This window comes from Arachis duranensis, chromosome 6 (assembly GCF_000817695.3).
Source record: "Arachis duranensis cultivar V14167 chromosome 6, aradu.V14167.gnm2.J7QH, whole genome shotgun sequence".
NCBI classification, from domain to species: Eukaryota; Viridiplantae; Streptophyta; class Magnoliopsida; order Fabales; family Fabaceae; genus Arachis; species Arachis duranensis.
In genome coordinates, this window is record NC_029777.3 from 5,600,404 (window position 1) to 5,623,409 (window position 23,006).

Below are 23,006 nucleotides of genomic sequence, written 5' to 3' on the forward strand. Positions count from 1 at the left end.
AATCATGAGTTGTGATACATAAGTACTCATAATTTTCCTCATTTATTGTCTCAATATGATATCTATTCCATCGAATATCTTTAAAACTCAACAAGTTTCTCAGAGACTTGGTAGATAATAATGCATTATTTATTATAAACTTTGTTCCTCTAAGAAAGAAAATTATAGCTCTTCCAGAGCCTTCTATCACATTATCCGAGCCAATAATAGTATTAATATATTCTTCTTTTGGCACAAGATGGGTAAAATATATATCACTTTTGAGAATAGTGTGCGAACTTGCACTATCCGCAAGGCATACATCTTCATTACATATCCTTGCCATTTTCTTCAAAAACAAATAATAATAAAATGAGTAGTATGCACAGTTAAATTGAATACTTGATCAGAATTATTTCTCTAAGGAACACTATACATAAAATAATGTCATATACTAAAATTTTATTTTAAAATTTGACACATTTAATAATTTCAAAATTCATAAACATTCAAATTTCATTATTTATGTACATCATATTTGAAACTTAAATAAAACTTAACAATAAGTTCTTTACATTATTTATTTACATAAATACTTCACAATCTCACATATTAAACTATTCCATCATTGATCAAATGACCAATATTTCCTTCAAGGTCCTCAAAGAAATCAGATACATCATAATGAGTGGTGGAGTTTTCAGCCTCATTTGAAACAAAATTTGTTTCCTTTCCTTTGTCATTCTTTTTCAAAGATGCCTGATAAAGATCGACTAGGTGCCTTGGGGTACGACAGGTACGAGACCAATGGCCCTTTCCACCACAACGGAAACATTTCTCCTCGGTTGATTTATTCTGCCCGATATTCCTTTCTTTATCCCACTTCTGGTGAGATCCTCTCTTTTGAACATAATTCTTTTTCCTTCCATAATTTTTCTTGTTATTAAAAGCTTGCCATTTACCTCTTATGGGGTAATGATTTGCCGCATTTACTTCAGGAAATGGGGCGGCGCCAGCTGGGCGCGCTTCATGATTTTTCAATAACAACTCATTGTTGCGTTCAGCAACAAGAAGGTAAGAAATTAATTCAGAATATTTTTTAAATCCTTTTCTCGATACTGCTGCTGCAGGAGCACATTCGAGGCGTGGAAGGTTGAGAAAGTTTTCTCCAACATATCATGATCAGTGATCTTTTTCCCAAATAATTTCATTCGTAAGGTGATTCGAAACATTGCAAGATTATATTCATTTATGGATTTAAAATCTTGTAAACGCAAGTGCGTCCATTCATATCGGGCTTGAGGAAGTATCACCGTTTTCTGATGATTATACCTTTCTTCAAGGTCTTTCCAAAGATCTGCATGATCTTTTAATGTGAGATATTTATTTTTCAATCCCTCGTCAAGATGACGACAAAGAAAAATCATGGCTTTGGCTTTATCCTTCTGGGATGCATTATTTTCAGCCTTAATGGTATCTCCAAGATCCATTGAATCAAGATGGATTTCAGCATCTAATATCCATGATAAATAATTGTTTCCAGATATATCAAGAGCATTGAATTCAAGATGAGATAGCTTCGACATAATGAAAATATTACCTGAGTATTCCTAAAATTTGATCTGAGTCTCGTGCTGATAACGTGTTGTAAAATAAATAAAAGATATGTAAAATAAAGATATATAAATAGAAGACTCTAGTATTAAAATAATTAGCTCAATAATAATTTATATATATATAATAATATTATATGTTGTAATGTGTATATATATACAAAGATAGAAAGAAGTATTAAAAATAGAGAGAGAGAATCGCATATGTTTATTGTTACTATCTCAATATAATAAAGATGATTAATATTGCTATTAATATAATATGTAAAGAGTAATAGAAAATAGAATTTAAAATACTTATAAAATAAAAGAAGAGAAAGAATTGTAGTAGTAATATAAGAAGAAGGGTATTTGATAGCAACATAAAGATGCTTGTGTTGCTGTTGTTTTTGTGTTGCTCTATTCTCTTGCCTCAGATCATGCTTTTATAGGCAAAGAGAAGTTTACTTTTCAAACTACATTTATTTTTTTCATTCTAAGAATTTGTTCTCTTCAACGTAGAAAATGGGTTGCCCATTAAATGGACATCCATCCTTATCCTTTCCTAGTCATAACAGTGTCTATAATTTTAGTGTCGAAATTGTCGAACTTACTTTTTATGGTAAGATTTAAATATTAAAAAATTTATTTACTTTTATATTTTTTAATTTAAATACTAACTTTTATCTCTTTTTAGTAAGTTAGACAAATATATATAGGCACCATAACATACACCGAAAAACAATAATCATAAAGGCTTCTTGGTAGATAGTAATGATAAAAGATTTGATTTTATAAACTAAGAGCGTAGAATATTAGTTTAAGCCACACACTTTAGAATAAAATATATTTTTTATTTTTAAAATTTTGTTATAAATTTTAAAAATTATTTTATTTAAATCAAATATATTTATCATATATTATTATTAAATTAATCTTAAATTTTTTAAAAATTTAATTATCAAAAATATAGTTAATACAAATAAAAAAATTTAAAATTGTTACGGTGGGTAATCGGAGATTAATGGATTGGATGGTGTTGGTTGACCCAATCGCTTGAAAGAGGAGGCCTTCAAGTGGGTCTGCACCTTGGGGGCCTCCGTTCGACTTGCGTGCGTGAAAGAATGAGGGGTGGTACCTGCAAAGACACTCCGATGCCTAAGTCAGCAAAGGATTAAGCAGGTTTAGAATGTATTGGAACTTAGTGATACCTGAGGGGTGTCAGCGTATTTATAGTGGCGATCCAATAACCACCGCTGAAGTAGTTCCACCTTTTAAGGTGGATAACCGTCCCATTATCTTAGGGAAGTTGAGATATGGCTCTTGGAAGTGGGTAGAGAGATTTTAGGGGCAGTTACTCATTTGAATGAGTGTTTATCTGCCAGGTAACCTTCGTCCCGACTTCTTTGGAGCAAGTCGTGGTGATGACCGACTTCGTAAGACGAAGGTCGGTACCGGGTGAGGCTCAATCCGTGGGGTTAGGCCTTTTGTCTGGACCTGGGCCTTTACTATTGGGCCAGGGTATGAACAGTGTCCCTACTCGAGCCCAATTTTCTTTTTGAGATTTGGGTTCGAGTATTCTATTCGGGGTCGTAACCGACTTGTGAGGGAACCGACGTGATTTGTTTGCAACCGACGTGAATCTTCGTGACTTTTGATTTTCACAGTTACATCTAATCAAACGTCGCGTCCGTTAGGGGTGTGCGTAGGTATTAATTACCTTGGTAACGGTGCATTCATTAATGGCCGCTTCCATTTTTACCATTATGCCCCTAACGTACTTATAAATGCTTCCCTCTTCCTTCGTTGTTTGTTTTGTTTCTTCGATTTTTCAAAAAATTTTCCCTTTTTATCTGTTCGTGGAATACTTTCGTTTCTGTTCATGGGGTACTCTTCGTTGAAGGCTTTCATCTTCCTCTACTTCTTTTCAGCCAAAGGTTGGTTCTTTCTTCCCTTTTATCAAGTGCTTCTGCATGCCTTTTATTTTCTTTGGCGAGGGAGAGGGTGACGTCGTAGGTTGTTTAGATTTCATGCCCCTTAGGGACTCTCGTTTTTTATTCTTTTTCCTTTTCCCTTTGTAGGTTTACATCGTACCCTAGGGGAAAAATGTCTTCTGTAGAAGTTCTTGCTCAGTGGGTTGATGTTACGGTCTTGGGGGAGGAACCCTTGGTCGATGTCGAGTTCCTCACCAACCTTCGCACTCATCACCATATTTGTACTTCTGAGGAGGATGAGCCAAAGTATGAATTGGTGGTCCCGGGTCTGGAAGACCGGGTTTGTTTTGGGAGGGATACTGAGGAGGTCCCTAATTTTTTCTACATGTATGAAAGCATGATTACCCGTTTGGGTGTTTTTCTTCCATTTTCTGATTTTGAAATAGTTGTTTTGCGTCACTGCCGAGTTGCTCCTACCCAACTTCACCCCAATTCTTGGGGTTTTCTGAAAATTTACCAGTTTATCAGCCACGTCTTAGATTTTCCGACCTCTTTGAGGATTTTCTTCTATCTTTTTCATATGACCAAGCCCTTCAGTGGGCTAAATAACAAGCAGCAATGGGTGTCTTTCCGAGCCATACAAGGTCGGAGAGTTTTCACCCTTTTCGATGAATCCTTCCATGACTTTAAAAATTATTTTTTCAAAGTTCAAGGTGTAGAGGGTCACCACCCCTTTTTTCTGGATGAAAATTATGTTCCTCGCTTTCCTCTGTATTGGTTGGAGGCCTCCCCCTGCGAGAAATATGGTTTGGATGACTTGGATGAGGTGGAGGCAGCCATTGTGGGGTTCCTCCGAGAAGTGTGGGGGAGGGCCCCATATCTGGATACCAAAAAATTTCTCCAGGGGTCGCCGTCCTTTGTCCAGGCGCAATTAGGTAGCCTTTATCTTTTATACTTTGTTTCCGACTTGTATCTTGTTTTTCCGACTTGTCTCAATTTTTGGCTAATAATTGCTTTTACAGAGATGGCGAAGAAGAATTTCAGCGAATCTTACCAGAGAGTTCAGGAGGCCAGGGCAAGATCTCGCGCCAGGGCTGGCGGTGCCAGGGTAACTAGCTCCTCTCTTCCTCCTCCTCCTCCTCAAAATTTGGGGACCCCTTCTCGACCTATTGTTATTTCCTCCTCGGCTTCTTCTCAGCCGCCCCCTCCCCCCCGACCTTCTCCTGAGCCGGAGAAGAAGAAGCGTAAGACTTTAGAGTCTTCCTCTTCTTTTGAAGGTGAGGCTAAGGTGGATGCTCCTGCATTTGTCTGGAAACACATTTGTCCCCATACTCGTATAGGTATGGATGATGTTTCTGTCCGGAACCACCTCACTATTCTGGCTCAGGAGAGTGTCAGGGCGGCGGCGGTGTGCACCAAGTTTCTTGATGTTTTTGAGAAGACTTCTCTTAGCTCTTTGGGTTCAACTTCGAGGGTTGAAGAGTTAGAGGAGAGGCTTCTCATATATCAGAAACATGAGAAGGAGTTGAAGGAGGAGGTCGCTAAATTGAGGAAGGAGAGGGATGACCTTCGGGAGGAGGGGAGCAAGTTACAAGCCCAATGCAATATGGAGGAGGGCTTGAGGAAGAAGGCGCATGAGAGTTATTCAAGCTTGTTCAAGGATCTCGTGGAGGTGAGGAAGGACCTGTTGAATTCTCGGACTGCTTATGCCGAGTTGGAGGACTCTATTGCTGAGGGAGCCGAGGAGGCTTGGAGGATTTTCAAGGAGCAAGTCGGCGTCCTTGCTCCCGATTTGGATCTCTCTCCTTTGGACCCTGACAAAATTGTTATTAATGGGGCCATCGTGTCTCCTCCCCGACCTGTATCTGAGTCTGAGTTGAAGACTTGGGGTCAGAGAATCATAGAGTCTCCTCCCCGTCCAGACAATGCTCCGAGTTCTTCCGAGACTCCCGAGACTTCTCTTCCAACTCATGTAGGTGCCTCTCTCCCTGGTCCTGATGGCACTTCGGCTCCTCTTCCTGATTCTGGTGGTGATCCTACTACTCCCGGTGGTGAAAGTTAAAAGTTTGTTGGCTATATGGGGGCCCAGCCTGTGGGTCCCCCTTTTTTTAAACTGTTTGTTGTTTATGGTGGTAGTGGTAACTGAACAATTTCTTCTGGCCTTTTAAGGCCGTCAACAAAATATTTATAAATACCCTTTTTTGGATAAGGGTTTTATGTTTAGCAAAGAAATACCCTTTTTTGGATAAGGGTTTAAGTTACCTTTTGTGTGCATGCTTTTTTGTTTAATACTTTAGAAAATTTCTCCGACCTTTTTCTTGAAAAACCTTTTCTTTGACTTGTCTGTCTTTATGAGCTTGACAGTTTTTTGGCCTTAGGTTTTTCGATCTCTCTTTTCCACTATTCCTTTATACTCAACTTTGTAGTTTATTGAGCTTTTATGTCTTAGGTTATTTTTGCGATGCGTTTTTCTTCTACTCGGTTTTTCATTTCGATGAAGTGTTTCCGAGCTTCTCTACTCGGGTTTTCATTTCGACTTATGAGTCGGAGTGTTTCTGAGTTTCTTACGATCAACTTATATAACCTCTTTATACCGACTTGTACCTCGTCGTTTTATCCTGACGACCATCTAGGTCGGTTCATGGGATTTTCACGTTTTGTCGAGCTTAAGTCGGCGCGTTTCGTAGGAAAGAAAATAAACGAGAAGGAATTTTTATGAGAGATAAATTAAAAAGATCTTTATTTATTGGGGAGGTACTTTTATTGCTACTAAGGGTTTTTGCCAATCTATTTCCCTTAGCCCCTACTATGATGCCTCGTTAAAAACCCTCCTCCAGAAAAAACCCTTTATTTTTGGGAAAAAATCATGAAGTTGGGAAAAGAGTACATCAGGGAGTAGAGTTCGCTTTTAACTATAGTACCTTTTCATATTGCAAGCATGCCACGACCTCGGTAACTCAGTGCCGTTCAGGTCGGTCACTTTATAATAGCCTTTTCCTAAGACCTCATTGATTTTGTATGGTCCCTTCCAATTTGTAACGAGCTTTCCTTCCCCTGATTTGTTGACTCCAATGTCGTTTCTGATCAAGACCAAGTCACTTGGGGTGAATGCTCTTCGAATGACTTTTTTGTTGTATCTTGTAGTCATCCTTTGCTTCAACGCTGCTTCTCTTATCTGGGCTTCTTCTTGAACTTCTGGGAGCAAGTCGAGCTCCTCTTTGTGCCCCTGTATATTCCCGATCTCGTCATGGAGAATCACTCTTGGGCTTTGTTCGTTGACTTCTATTGGTATCATGGCTTCTATGCCATAAACTAGTCGGAAGGGTGTTTCTCCAGTGGCGGAATGGGGGGTCGTCTTGTAAGCCCATAGCACTTGTGGGAGCTCTTCAGCCCAGGCTCCTTTTGCATCTTGTAACATTTTCTTTAGCCCTGCCAGTATGACTTTGTTGGCTGCCTCGGCTTGTCCATTGGCTTGCGGGTGCTCCACCGAGGTGAACTGGTGCTTGATTTTCATACTGGCTATTAGGCTTCTAAAGGTAGAGTCGGTGAACTGGGTTCCATTATCTGTAGTAATGGAATGAGGTATCCCATACCTTGTGATGATATTTTTGTAGAGGAACCTCCGACTTCTTTGTGCGGTGATGGTGGCCAATGACTCTGCTTCTATCCACTTTGTGAAGTAATCTATTCCCACGATCAGGTATTTGACTTGTCCTGGCGCTTGGGGAAAAGGACCTAACAAATCCATTCCCCATTTTGCAAAGGGCCATGGAGAAGTGATACTGATGAGCTCCTCTGGGAGAGCCACATGGAAATTTGCATGCATCTGACATGATTGGCACTTTTTCACAAATTCTGTGGCATCTTTCTGCAAGGTCGGCTAGTAAAATCCTGCTCGGATTACTTTCCTGGCTAGGGACCTTGCTCCGAGATGATTTCCACAGATTCTACTGTGGACTTCCTCTAACACCTCGGTGGTTTTTGAGGTCGGTACGCACTTTAACAATGGTGTTGATATCCCCCTTCTGTAGAGAATATTTCTCACCAAGGTGTAGTGTTGTGCTTCCCTTTGGATCTTCTTAGCCTCTTTCTCCTCCTTGGGGAGGATGTCGAATTTCATGTATTCGACCAAGGGGTTCATCCATCCGAGGTTTAATCCGACCACTTCAAAGATTTCTTGTTTGTCTTCTATTTTTACCACTGAGGGTTCCTGGAGAGTTTCTTGGATCAGGCTTCTGTTATTTCCTCCTGGCTTGGTACTTGTTAACTTGGATAGGGCGTCTGCTCTGCTATTCAGATCTCGAGTTATGTGCTTGACCTCAGTTTCTGCGAAGCGCCCAAGGTGTTCCAGAGTTTTTTCCAAGTACCTTTTCATATTTGGGTCCTTTGCTTGATATTATCCACTTATTTGGGAGGTCACCACTTGTGAGTCGCTGTATATCATCACCTTTGTAGCACCGACTTCTTCTGCCAGCTTCAATCCAGCAATCAAGGCTTCATACTCTGCCTGATTATTTGAAGCTGGGAATTCAAATTTTAGGGAAACCTCTATCTGGGTTCCTGTTTCATCTACCAATATTATGCCTGCACCGCTTCCTGTTTTGTTGGAGGATCCATCTACATAGAGTTCCCATGTAGTTGGTTTTTCCTCCTGATCCCCTGCATATTCTGCAACGAAGTCGGCGAGGCATTGGGCTTTAATCGCCGTCCGAGTTTCATATCTTAAGTCGAACTCGGAGAGCTCTATTGCCCATTGAACCATTCTCCTTGCAACATCCATTTTTTGGAGGATTTGCTTCATGGGTTGGTTCGTACAGACTCTTATTGTGTGAGCTTGAAAGTAAGGCCGTAGCCTTCGTGAGGCTACTACTAAGGAGTATGCAAACTTCTCTAGTTTGTGGTACCTTAGCTCAGGGCCTTGTAGAGCTTTACTGATGAAATATACTCGACGTTGGCCGACCTCGTCTTCTCTTATCAGGGCTGATGAGACAGCCTTGTCTGCTACAGATAAGTATAGGACGAGGTCTTTTCCAGCTATAACCTCTCTCAAACAAGTCGGGCTTTTCATTTCTAGGATGGCTCTGCATTTGTCGGGATTGGCCTCAATCCCTCTTTGTGTTAGCATGAACTCTAGAAATTTCCCTGCTTCCACCGCGAAGGCGCACTTTGCGGGATTTAGTCTCATCCCGTGCAGCCTTATGGTGTCAAAGACTTGTGAAAGGTCTGACAAGAGGTCGACTTCCTTCTTGGTCTTTACCAACATGTCGTCGACGTATACTTCCATTAGGCTCCCAAGGTGAGAGGCAAACACCTTATTCATCAACCTCTGGTATGTGGCCCCTGCATTTTTCAATCCAAATGGCATGACCACGTAGCAGAAATTAGCTCTGGGTGTGATGAATGATGTCTTCTCCTGATCTGGCTCATACATCGGGATTTGATTATACCCCGAGTAGGCATCCATGAACGAAAAGTATTGATACCCCGAGCTGGAGTCTACTAGAGTATCAACACTTGGCAGTGGATAAGGGTCCTTGGGACATGCTTTATTCAAGTCGGTATAGTCGACACACATTCTCCATTTACCATTTTATTTTTTGACTAGTACTACATTGGCTAGCCATGTTGGGTACTTGACTTCTCTGATGAAGCCAGCTTCTAGGAGCGCCTGTACTTGTTCTTCTACTACTAGGGCTCGTTCTGGGCCGAGCTTGCGTCTTCTTTGTTGTACAGGTCGGGACCCCGGGTAGACTGAGAGTTTGTGGGACATGAGCTCGGGGTCTATCCCAGGCATATCGGAAGCCTTCCAAGCAAAGAGGTCGGAGTTTTCTCTTAAGAGCTTAATCAATCCTTGTTTTAGGGTTTCCCCTAGGTTGGCTCCTATGTGAGTATTTTTTCCTTCCTCTTTACCGACCTGTATCTCCTCGGTTTTTCCTCCCGGTTGTGGTCGCAGCTCTTCTCTAGCCCTTGCGCCACCGAGCTCTATTGTGTTAACTTCTTTGCCTTTTCCTCTCAGGTTTAGGCTTTCATTGTAGCATTTCCTTGCCAACTTTTGATCTCCCCTTACCGTTGCTATCCCCGCTGAAGTCGGGAATTTCATACAAAGGTGGGGAGTGGATACAACTGCTCCGAGTCGATTAAGAGTAGCTCTGCCGATTAAAGCATTATATGCTGACCCCACATCGATGACTATGAAGTCTATACTCAGAGTTTTTGATTTTTCCCCCTTTCCAAAAGTGGTGTGGAGGGGTAAAAATCCCAGTGGCTTTATTGGCGTGTCGCCCAACCCGTATAAGGTGTCGGGGTAGGCTCTTAGTTCTTTCTCATCCAACCCTAGTTTGTCAAAAGCGGGCTTAAAAAGGATTTCCGCCGAGCTTCCTTGGTCTACTAGGGTTCTGTGGAGATGGGCACTTGCTAGGATCATAGTTATTACCACTGGATCATCATGTCCAGGGATTATTCCTTGCCCATCTTCTTTGGTGAATGAAATGGTGGGGAGGTCGGCGGATTCACCTCCGACCTAGTAGACTCGCTTGAGATGTCTCTTGCGAGCGGACTTAGTGAGGCCCCCTCCTGCAAACCTTCCTGATATCATATGTATATGTCTCTCCGGAGTCTGTGGTGGTGGGTCTCTTCTATCTACATCATCTCGCTTCCTTTTTCCGTGACCATCCGACCTTTCTATGAGATATCTGTCAAGCCGACCCTCTCTAGCCAGTTTTTCTATCACATTCCTAAGGTCGTAACAGTCATTTGTGGAGTGACCATATATTTTATGGTACTCACAGTAGTCGCTGCGGCTCCCCCTTTTTTATTTTTAATAGGTCTAGGGGGCGGCAGCCTTTCAGTATTACAAATCTCTCTGTATACATCCACTATAGAAACTTTCAGAGGAGTATAAGAGTGGTACTTTCTTGGCCTCTCAAGACCGAGTTCTTCCCTTTTCTTGGTTTCCCTCTCCCTCTCTTTTGTTGAGGGAGGGTGCCCAGGTCGCCAACTCGGGTCTCTCAGCTTAGCATTTTCCTCCATATTGATGTATTTTTCAGCTCTTTTCTGTACATCACTTAGAGAGACGGGGTGTCTTTTAGATATGGACTGTGAGAAGGGACCTTCTCTAAGTCCATTGACTAACCCCATTATGACTGCCTCTGGGGGCAGGTTCTGAATCTCTAAACATGCTTTGTTGAACCTTTCCATATAGGCTCGTAAGGATTCTCCGACCTCCTGTTTTATTCCCAGGAGGTTCGGTGCATGTTTCACCTTGTCTTTCTGGATAGAAAACCTCATCAAAAACTTCCTTGAGAGGTCTTCAAAACTGGTGACCGACCTTGGGGGGAGGCTGTCGAACCATTCCATCGCTGCTTTCGATAGAGTGGTCGGGAAAGCTTTGCATCGCTAGCGTCGGAAGCATCAGCTAAGTACATCCGACTTTTGAAATTGCTTAAGTGATGCTTCGGATCCGTGGTTCCATCGTAGAGGTCCATATCGGGGCTTTTGAAGTTCCTCGAAACTTTTTCCCTCATTATGTCCTCACTGAAAGGATCCTCCCCTCCTAGGGGCGGTTCTTCTTGCTCTTCATGGGAGTTCCGACCTTTGAGGGAGGATTCTAACTTTAAGAGTTTTCTTTCTAACTCTTTTCATCGTTCCATCTCCTCTTTTAGGTTCTTTTTAGTCTCCTTTTGTCGCTCCCGTTCTTGTTCTAACTGTTCCAGGCGACTGTGGACTAATTCCATGAGTTCAGTTGCATGGGAGGGTCCCTCTTTCTCTGATTTGCGCCCTTCTGAAGAATTCACCTTCGGGTTTTTTACTCCGGAGGTACCTTCCCTGTGTTGATCATTGGTTCCCTGGTGGAGGGTCAAGTCTGCATCATTATTACCTGTGTCCAGATTCTCTTGTTCAGAATCTGACTCCACATGACCCTCTTCGAGGGATCTGTCCGCCATCACTGGTTGATCTCTTGGGTCCCCGGCAACGGCGCCAATGTTACGGTGGGTAACCGGAGATTAATGGATTGGATGGTGTTGGTTGACCCAATCGCTTGAAAGAGGAGGCCTTCGAGTGGGTCTGCACCTTGGGGGCCTCCGTCCGACTTGCGTGCGTGAAAGAATGAGGGGTGGTACCTGCAAAGACATTCCGATGCCTAAGTCAGCAAAGGATTAAGCAGGTTTAGAATGTATTGGAACTTAGTGATACCTGAGGGGTGTTAGCGTATTTATAGTGGCGATCCAATAACCACCGCTGAAGTAGTTCCACCTTTTAAGGTGGATAACCATCCCATTATCTTAGGGAAGTTGAGGTATGCCTCCTGGAAGTGGGTAGAGAGATTTTAGGGGCAGTTACTCATTTGAATGAGTGTTTATCTGCCAGCTAACCTTCGTCCCGACTTCTTTGGAGCAAGTCGTGGTGATGACCGACTTCGTAAGACGAAGGTCGGTACCGAATAAGGCTCAATCCGTGGAGTTAGGCCTTTTGTCTAGACCTGAACCTTTACTATTGGATCAGGATATGAACAAAAATAAAATTTAAATATATTTTTAAAATTTTTAACAAATTTTAAAAATAAAAATATATTTTATCCCGTCATTTACCATCTAACATTGAAATTAAATGGATAGACTTAAGAGGTTGCCAGGGTAGGCCTTATTGTAATCGTGGATTCCACTAAAGCTGAAAGAAATTAATTTGTTCACACATTGTCCGCTATTGACTCAAGTTCCGAGTGGTAGTTGTGTCTGACGGAAAATTTAAATAATCAACTAATGAATGGCCACACTAATCATTTTCAAATTTCAAAGAGTGACTATTTGTTGCTTCAAGTAATTAACTATCTCACGTGGCTTTCTTTCTGTTTTGAATTTTGGCAAAATAATAATTTTGCATACGGCAACAGAATTTTAGATAAAAGACAAGGACAATTTTGGTGAAGAAAACAGTATTTAATGAAGAAAATTTTTTACTCGTATTTGATAATTAAAATGAATGTATAAGATAGGTGTAATTTGAATGTAATTTACAATTTTAAAAATATAAGTAACTAACTACTTTTTTAAACAATATGTAAACAATGTGAATTAATAAGATTAAAAAAATAAATTTAATTAATAATATTAAATTATAATGTAATATATTTTTATTTAATTAATAATTATTCATATTATTTAAGATAGTCATTATTTACCTAACATTTTCCCTTATAATCTTGATCAAAGTTCCAGTGTCCAACGAGATTAAAATTGATTGTCAACAGACAATTCCTTACTTAGACCTCACGCATGATAGATAGAAGTCTCGGTGCAATTAAATTTCGGCCAGCTCTCTTTTTTTCATACAAAATTTAAGGATAGATGAGTTTTGTTTACGTAACTTTAAACGCGTTTGTTTAGGTTTTAATTAAAATTAGTACATTTTTAAATAGTTGGATTTCTCTACTAGAAATACTAAATAACCAATAATTATTCAACCATCATTTAGTCAATATGATCTAATTTAATCAATGATAACGGTTTATATTTTTTATTATTTTATTACGTTTCTCTCCTATAAAATACAGATATTTTTTTTATTTGTCATGTTGCCGTATCAGACATATTTTAGATATGACGCATATTAACATTTGTCCAATACGCATATTATTTGTATTCAATCGTATTTTAATAAAAATAAAAAATCCTTTTTCAGGTATGCTTTGACACACATAAATATCATCACGTATTAGTGTGTCTAATCTTATTCTTAAGTGTCCCTGTATCTTATAAAAATTTTAATTCGCGTGTTTACATATCCTGTGTCCCATATTTTGTGTCCCATATTCGAGTCAATGTCCATGCATCGTAACTTTTATCTTTTAGACCATAAGACCGAGAATGAAACCTCACAAAAAATAAAGATAGGACAATATTCTTCTACGAAAATTGGGAACAAAGATGGAGAATAAATCTAGGGCAGAAACATGAAATAGGGAGGCATCTTCTTTCTCTACCTTGCCTCATTGTCATCGCCACATTACTTTGGTAAAATTTTTATTTTAAAAAATTGTAGTAATTATGACGCCGGGATGTCGCTTGGGCCACCAATCTTGGCGAGGTTAACAACCCCACTATGGTGAAAATAACCAAAAACCCACCTTAGTTGGCTAGGCCAAGGATGCACCTCTTACTCTCAAAGAACTTAGAGGAAAATAAGCACACAACTTATTTAAATATATAACTCAATTAATTCAACTCTGATGAATAAAAGGGGTACATACGCATATTTATACTAGTAGGGAAGGGGGAGCCTTCATGACTCGGACGATGTAGAACTAACTCATAACACAATATAATAATATATGCTAAACTAGACTACTTTAATTAATATTTCTAATAACCTAATAGATGCTCATGCATCATTCTCCTTGGGTTGGAAGGGGCTCGATCTTATCTTCTATTGACTCTGCATCTTCTTCATAGTAAGGTGACAGATCAGCCACGTTAAAAATGTCAGATACTCCATAGTCTCCTGGAAGCTCAATCTTGTAAGCATTATCATTAATGCGCTCCAAGACTCTGAATGGTCCATCTGCTCGAGGAGATAATTTCCCGCGAGACTTAGGAAATCGTTCCTTTTTCAAATGGATCCATACCAAATCTCCGGCATTGAAAATATTTGGTCTCCTATGTTTGTTGGCTTGGGCCTCATACCGAGCAGTCTGACGCAATATCTTCTGTCGTACCTCCTCGTGAAGCTTCTTGATTTGTTGAGCACGTTCATCGGCATTTGCACTATACTCTCGAGGAGTTGGTAGCGGCGGAAGGTCTAAAGGACTCATGGATCGCTTGCCATATACCACCTTGAACGGACATCTCCCTGTCGTTTGACTAATGGAATTGTTGTAAGAGAACTCAGCTTGTGGCAAAACAAGATCCTACTGGCGAGGGTGTTTGCCCACAAAACTTCGTAGCAGATTTTCCAGATTTCTGTTGACCAACTCTGTTTGACCATCCGTTTGCGGATGACTAGCAGAGCTAAACTGTAGGTGAGTCCCCATTTTTCTCCATAAAGTTCTCCAGAAGTGACTCATGAACTTCACGTCTCGATCTGAAGTGATTGTTTGAGGGATACCATGCAAGCGCACGACCTCTTTAAAGTATAGATCTGATATGTGGGAGGCATCATCTGTCTTATGACAAGGTACAAAATGAGCCATCTTTGAGAATCGGTCAACAACCACCATAACAGAATCCTTTTGCCTCTGTGTCTTAGGTAATCCCACAATGAAGTCCATACTAACATCTTTCCATGGGGCCTTTGGAACAGGCAACGGCTTGTACAAACCAGTGTTTTGATTTCCACCTTTTGCAATGTGACAAATGTGGCATCTCTGAATGTGTCGAATGATATCCCGCTCAAGTTTTGGTCAATAAAATTTCTCTTTTATGAGAGCCAACGTTTTGTCCCTTCCAGAGTGTCCTGCTAATCCTTCATTATGGGTCTCCCAGATAATTAATTGGCGCAGTGAACACTGGGAAATGTACAACTGATTGTCCTTGAAAAGATAACCTTCTTGAATGAAGAATTATTGATAGGGTTGTTGCAAGCAGCACGTCCAGATTTCTCCGAAATCTTGATCTCCCTCATATAACTCCCTTACAACCTCAAAGCCAACAACATTAATTTGTAAAGTGGAAAGGAGAGTGTGTCGTCGGCTTAAAGCATCGGCAACCTTATTTTGAGTCCCAGATTTGTGCTTAAGGAGAAATGAAAAAGATTGTAGAAACTCACTCCAAGTTGCATGGCGTCGATTCAACTTTTGTTGGGACTTAATATGTTTAAGAGCCTCGTGATCAGTATACAAGATGAACTCCTTAGGCAATAGATAATGGCTCCAGTGGCTTAATGCTCGTACGATCGCATAAAACTCCTTATCATAAGTGGAATACTTCATTTTAGCGTCATTAAGCTTTTCATTGAAGAAAGCAATTGGTCGGCCTTCTTGAGAAAGTACAGCACCGATACCAACATTTGAAGCATCACACTCAACCTCAAACATGGAATCAAAGTTTGGAAGTGCAAGTACAGGAGCAGTAGAAATCCTTTCCTTTAATGCCTCAAAACTATGTTGCGCCTTAGTACTCCATGTAAATGTATCATGCTTAAGACATTCAGTAAGTGGAGCAGCAATGGAGCTAAAATTCTTGATGAATCGTCGATAGAACGAGGCTAATCCATGGAAGCTCCTTATATCATGCAACGTCTTTGGAGTAGGCCAATTAACAATAGCATCAATTTTGCTATGATCCACCTCAATGCCTTGACTTGTAACAACATATCTCAGAAATATGACTCTATTCGTTAAGAAGTCACACTTCTTGAGATTAGCATATAGTTTTTGCTCTCGAAGTACCGCAAATACTTGACGTAGGTGGACTAGGTGTTCATCATGATCCTTACTATATATTAAGATGTCATCAAAGTAAACAACAACAAACTTCCCAATAAAGGATCGGAATACCTGGTTCATCAGGTGCATAAAGGTGCTTGGTGCATTAGAGAGGCCAAATGGCATAACAGTCCATTCGTATAATCCATCTCGTGTCTTGAAAGCTGTCTTCCATTCATCACCAGGCCTCATACGGATTTGATGATAGCCACTCCTTAAGTCGATCTTAGAGAAGATAATAGCACCATGTAATTGATCCAGCAGATCATCAAGTCGGGGAATAGAAAACCTGTACTTGATGGTGATCTTATTCACAGCACGACTGTCAATGCACATACGCCACGAACCATCTTTCTTTGGAACTAGTAGAGCAGGAACGGCACAAGGACTAGCACTTTCTCTGACTAGCCCTTTGTCTAGGAGATGTTTTACTTGGCGTTGCAACTCATCATGCTCCTTAGGACTCGTACGATATGCTGGCTTGTTTGGGATCACCGAACCAGGGACAAAATCAATGGCATGCTGAATATCTCGCATTGGTAGTAACCTGTTAGGAATCTCCTCAGGGACCACATCAGAAAATTCTTCAATTAAAGGCTTGACATCTTCATGCACGGATAAGGTCTCCTTGTTCTCCTCACAAATCAGTAAGAAACACATGAAGTTGAACTTTTGATGAGTTTTCTTAAGGTCTGACCTTGTGATTAAGGATGGCTCAACTTGCTTCTCGTACTCATCAGATCTTAGTGGAGTCAACACAATCTTCACTCCATCCTTGAAGAAGGAATACGTATTCTTGAATCCGTCGTGGACAACACGACGATCATATTACCACGGACGTCCTAGCAACAAGTGACATGCGTCCATTGGGATGACATCACACCATACCTTGTCTGTATATTTACTCCCAATTGAGAATTGAACGCAACATCGCCTTGTCACTTTGACCTCATTTTCTTTTCTCAGCCACTGCAACTTATAAGGGTGAGGATGTTCCTCAGTTGGAATCTTCAGCTTCTCCACCATATAACTCGCAACAACATTCTCACAACTTCCGGAGTCAATGATGACCTTACATACTTTTCCTTAGGCAGTGCACCTTGTGTGGAAAATGTTATGGTGGAGCCATCTTTCATCTTCGGTTAGCATGGCAGTGTTCAAAATGCGACGAATCACCAAAGCTTCACCACAATCCGCTGGAACCTCCTCTTCAACATCATAGTCAATATCAACCTCCTTCTCGAACTCTTCACTTGCCTCTTCACGGTCTTCTTCTTCAATTAAAGTGATAACTCTTCGATTTGGGGAATCAACAGCAATATGCCCAAACCCTTGGCACTTGAAACACCTTCTATTGGGTTCAGTAGAGAGAGAAGAGTTGTGCTCCTTATTGGCTTGTGAACCTTTTAAAGGACTCACCTTAGAAGATTGTTGAGGAGTCCATTTCTGCTTTGGAAGATTAACCACCCCCTCTCTCTTGAGAAGCGATTGTTCTTCTTTTGTGTTATTTGCCTTTCAACCTTCAACGCTAGTCTTGTAACATCATCCAACGTCCAGAATGGTTGTAGTTAGACAATGTTTGTAATGTCCTCATTAAGCCCTCCGAGGTAGCGAGCAACAGTTTGTTCTTCAGGCTCTTGAATGTCACACTTCATAAGAAGCTCTTCAAACTCTATAGTGTACTCCTCCACAGTCAATTATTTTTGTTTCAAATTGTGAAGTTTGATAAAAACTTCTTACCTGTAATGCTCTAGAAGGAACTTCTTCCTTAGTTCACAACGCATTTTATCCCATGTCTTGATCCTGCTCCGTCCTTCTCTTTCTCGCTGATGCGTGCTTCTTTAACTTGATCGCCACAAGCTTCACACGCTTGTCGTCTGGAATGTCTTTTAACTCGAATACTCTTTCCACTGTGCAAAGCCAGTCGATGAAATCATCAGGTTGGAGTCTCCCTTCAAACTCAGGAATATCAATTTTGATTCCTAAGTCTTTAGCTTTCGTGTTGTTGTGTCGTGCTCTTCGTGTGGACAAATCTTCAGACGAAGAAGAATAATGAAATGGATTTCCATTATCCTCTTCACTAGAAGGACTGTTTTCAGTCTGGTTTCCATGATTATGTTGAGCAGCATCATATTTTGCAAGTTGCTCTTGCAACTCCTTAACTTGACGGCGTAATTCCTCCACTTCAATTTCTTGAATAGTTATACACTTCGGAGCCATCTTTTACTACTATGCAATATGCTTGGATGTTGATGTTGTGATGATGATGAGGATGCACAATAATGATAATGATGGAAATGAACAAAGATAAATCGCCAACAGAAATACCACCAAAAGAAGAGAAAAGAATGATATTATCCGGAACTTCGCAGCCGACAATCCGTACTGATGACGACTCGTACCAACAGCATGCGAACCGCACTAACGACCGTACTCACGAACCAAATAAAATTTTACTAAAGTAAAGTGAAGGCCACGAGGACCGACCTTGCTCTGATACCAAACTGACGCCGAGACGTCGCTTGGGCCACCAATCTTGGCGAGGTTAACAACCCCACTATGGTGAAAATAGCCAAGAACCCACTTTGGTTGGCTAAGCCAAGGATGCACCTCTTACTTTCAAAAAGCTTAGAGGAAAATAAGCACACAGCTTATTTAAATATATAACTCAATTAATTCAACTCTGATGAATAAAAGGGGTACATACGCATATTTATACTAGTAGGAAAGGGGGAACCTTCATGACTCGGGCGATATAGGCCTAATTTATAACACAATATAATAATATATGCTAAACTAGACTACTTTAATTAATATTTCTAATAACCTAATAGATGCTCCTGCATCAAATTATATTTGATAAAATCAAATTAAAAATAATTTTTAAAAAAAAGTTGAGTTGAGATGAATGAGACAATACAATGAGGAAATTGTATGACAATAGAAACCAATCATGCAATGTATATATTAAATTCGGCCACTCAAATTAATTATTATATATTTATGTATAAATATATGTATAATTTAATTAATTTTTTTAATATATATTTGATATTAATATTAATTTTAATAATTTATTTTAGTATATTCTTAATATGATTGTTTATTTTTTGTTCTTTCACCCATGTAAACCTTCCAATTCCCTTCCCTTTTTATTTTCTTTAGTAAACTCTCGTCATCATGTTTTGTACTTCGTATTTTCTTTCACGCCATTTCATCACCGTTTTACTTTTTTTTGACTAATTACATCGGCAAGTCATTCCACATCCAAAATAACTCATAACTAACAAAACGTCTTCTAAACACTAATTTCACATAAAAAAATAGAAAAAAAAATTAAGAGTAGTCAACATTACACAACTAACATTTAATATAAAAAATAATATATAAAACTCAATTAAAAAAATATTACAAAATCAATACAATTTAATCTTTTGACCAGCTATATAATACCAAAAAAGAGACCAAATATATTAGTAGAGCATGTGTGTATTGACTAAAATTATCGAGCAATATAAAAAAAATTACGCATCTTTAAAAAAAATTCAAAATCTAAACTTAACAAACTTATTTTTAATAGAATTTAATCGACTTATTAATAATTATTAGTTAAGCAATAATAGCTAATGGATGTTGATTACCTAGCAGCAGTATTTTGCTAACAAGTCATTTGAGAGTTTATTTAACCAAACCCATGAAGGATATGCTTAAATATTGGCTTATATGAGTCTTTTAAGTTTTAACAACTTGAGATACTAGGACAATTGGACAAATATAATATAGTAGGGAAGCCCCATATGCATATATAAAGTCCGTTATACCAAAATGAAATAAAAAAAGAAACGGAATCCCTTCATTAGTTCTTGAAAATTGGATTGCCTGGCCGGGACTCATTCTCCTTTTCTTGCGTTTTCATATAATCAATCCGTGTTAGCTTTCTGACTTTGAAGCTTAATTAACGTTGCCTTTAAAAGCGAGCTTGAACTTTTCCAGTTATAGGTAACACAATTAAAGTAGATCTAGTTGTTCAAGGTATATATAGAACCGGTGCAAATAAGAAGACCATAATGTTTTAGCAATTAATTTAGGGTAGGGTTGACATTCTTCTTTCTATCTAACCTCTTAAACAATTAACCTAATTGGTTTATTTTAATTAAACCCAAATATTCCATCATAGCTAGGAAGCTATATATATAAACGGTCTAATTATTTTGATTAACCGAATATCCACACCACACCCTCATGGCAATAACTTCAAAGATAATGTCCCTAACATTATGCATGTTTTTATGGCAATTTGCATCTCTTGCATTATTATCAGCATCATCAACTTCTTCCTCCATAGACACAATTTGCAACCTCACACCTTATCCAACATTTTGCAAATCCAATTCCCCTTCTAATGTCCAAGGAGGTGACATTCATGAGTATGGCCGTTTTTACACAAACAAGTCCCTGTCATCATCAAGGGATGTTCTCTCATTACTCTCTACCTACTTACAATCTCCCTCCAAATTCTCCCAGTCAACGATTCTCGCCCTTGAAGATTGCCACCTCTTAGTTGACCTCAACATAGATTTCTGGACCAAGACTCTACAAACTGTAGACACCACAAACAGCACCCTTAATAGTTCCGAGGCTGAAAACCTTCTTACCATGATTAGTGCTACATTAACCAATCTCGATACCTGCTTAGAAAGCCTTAAAGAAGCCACGTCATCAACCCCTGATGACAACCTAGTAAGCCATGTTTCAAACGGAACCATGTTTTCCAGCATATCTCTTGCACTCTTTAAACGGGGTTGGACTTCCAGCATAACCACACAAAAGAGTCGAAAGCTGTTTTCTCAAAGAAATGACGCTTACGCGTGGGAACAGAGGGTTTACGAGATAATCAGAAAGAGAGGGAGAAAGCTGCTTCAGAGTGCTCCTGACGGTGTTGTTGTGAACCAAACGGTGGTGGTGAATCCTGATGGCTCTGGAAACTTCACAACTATCAACGATGCGGTGGCTGCGGCACCCAACAACACCGGTGGTGTCAATGGTTTCTTTGTGATTTATGTGGTTGCAGGAGTGTACGAAGAGTATGTATCTATTCCAAAATACAAGCAGTACTTGATGATGATCGGTGATGGTATCAACAAGACCATAATCACCGGCAATCACAGCGCCGGTACTGGCTACACTACCTTCAATTCTTATTCATTTGGTAATAACCTTCAACTCAACCTACCTTCTTTTGTTTCATCAATAAATTACATTCATCTATATAATTTTAAAATTTAATTTTAATATATTATTAGTGTAAAATAGTTTAATTACGTAATATTATTTTAATAAAAATAATTATTTTTTTATATTAATTGTAATAATCGTAAAAAAAATAGTGGAAAAAAACAAATGCAATTGGACTAGTTAGATCTTAAAAGACATAATACTCATTAGTATAATTTAAGTGAAGCCATGTTTTATCATTGGGAGATATAACTTTCTCACTCACATGCATTTCATATTAAAAAAAAGAAAATGTTATTTGTACACTAAAATCACTCACTAATGTATTTATGTATAAATATATGTGTAGTTTAATTTATTTTTAATATGCATTTATATTCTAACATGTATTTTATACTAGTGACTGATTTTATTTAGTGGCTGATTTAGATGTACACATAACATAACCCTTCAAAAAATGATATTTGAACTAATTTTTAGACACTTCTCATAAATCTTTTTTTTATAGTATAAAATATATAGATACCAAAAAATAATATAAAACATCAATTTTTTATTTTTTATTTTTTCCTTCCCATGAAATCATTTTCAGTAATAAAAGGTGTACGAGAGTCACATATATAAAAAGAAAAAAGTTTAAGAATAAATAATTTCAATTTTTATTAGTCTACATTTTTAGTTAACAGTATAACTTTTTTTTAGTTTAACAGACTAATTCTATATTTTTAGTTTATATTTTTAAATATTACTAATTAATTAGCGATTAAAAATAATAAATTATCCTAATTTTATAGTATTACCCATATAAATATAGTAGTGCATATATATAATAACATCACAGCAACATGTGTATAGCCACGCGTAATGAAGAATCATATATATGTTGAGTAAAGAATTTAAATAATTTAAGCTACTTTTAGTATAAATTTTAACTTCATATGAATCATGTAGCAAGTGATCATAAATTATAGTTTAATTTATAGCTGATTTACGTTTTGATATGTGACACAGCTGTGGTTGCGCAAGGATTCGTGGCTATGAATATAACGTTTCGCAACACAGCAGGAGCAAGCAATTACCAAGCGGTGGCTCTTAGAAGCGGAGCAGATCTATCCGCATTCTACAATTGCAGCTTCGAAGGGTACCAAGACACTTTATACACACATTCAATGAGACAATTCTACAGAGATTGCGACATTTACGGCACAGTTGACTTCATATTTGGCAACGCAGCAGTTGTGTTGCAAAACTGTAACATTTTGCCACGCCTCCCAATGAGTGGCCAGTACAACACCATCACAGCACAGGGCAGAACTGACATTAACCAAAACACAGGAACATCTGTACACAACTGTACAATAACCGCCGCCACCGACTTGGGCACCACTAAAACGTATCTTGGGAGGCCATGGAAGGAGTATTCAAGAACGGTTTACATGCAGTCTTTCATGGACAGTTTGATTGATCCTGCTGGTTGGGCAGAGTGGTCAGGGACATTGTATTTGGACACACTTTATTATGCGGAATATGATAATTGGGGTCCTGGATCTAACACTAGTAATAGGGTCACTTGGGCAGGCTACCATGTCATTAATGCCACTGATGCACAGAATTTCACAGTTTCTAATTTCATATCCGGTGCTGCATGGTTACCTCCTACTGGAGTCCCCTACTTTCTTGATTTAATTTGAACTCCATCCATACAAAGTTTGATCCTTATTTGTTGTTGTAATTATGTTTTCTTTCTTTGATTCTGCACTCACTACAACAATATAGATTATTTTTGAGGGTTATAATGTGTAAAAGAAAATTAAAATTTGTCAAAAAACAAATTTTGACACTATTTTA

At 39.0% G+C, this 23,006-nt stretch overlaps 1 protein-coding gene across 1 annotated transcript; it reads left to right on the top strand.

Annotated features, from left to right (window-relative positions):
* The first annotated feature begins 20,152 nt into the window (after positions 1-20,152).
* On the top strand, positions 20,153-22,877 carry LOC107492208 (pectinesterase). The gene is made up of 2 exons (XM_016113202.3): positions 20,153-21,132; positions 22,170-22,877. The coding sequence occupies exons 1-2, from the start codon at positions 20,166-20,168 to the stop codon at positions 22,847-22,849; spliced, it is 1,647 nt and encodes a 548-aa protein (XP_015968688.1). The 5' UTR covers positions 20,153-20,165; the 3' UTR covers positions 22,850-22,877.
* Positions 22,878-23,006: the final 129 nt, after the last annotated feature.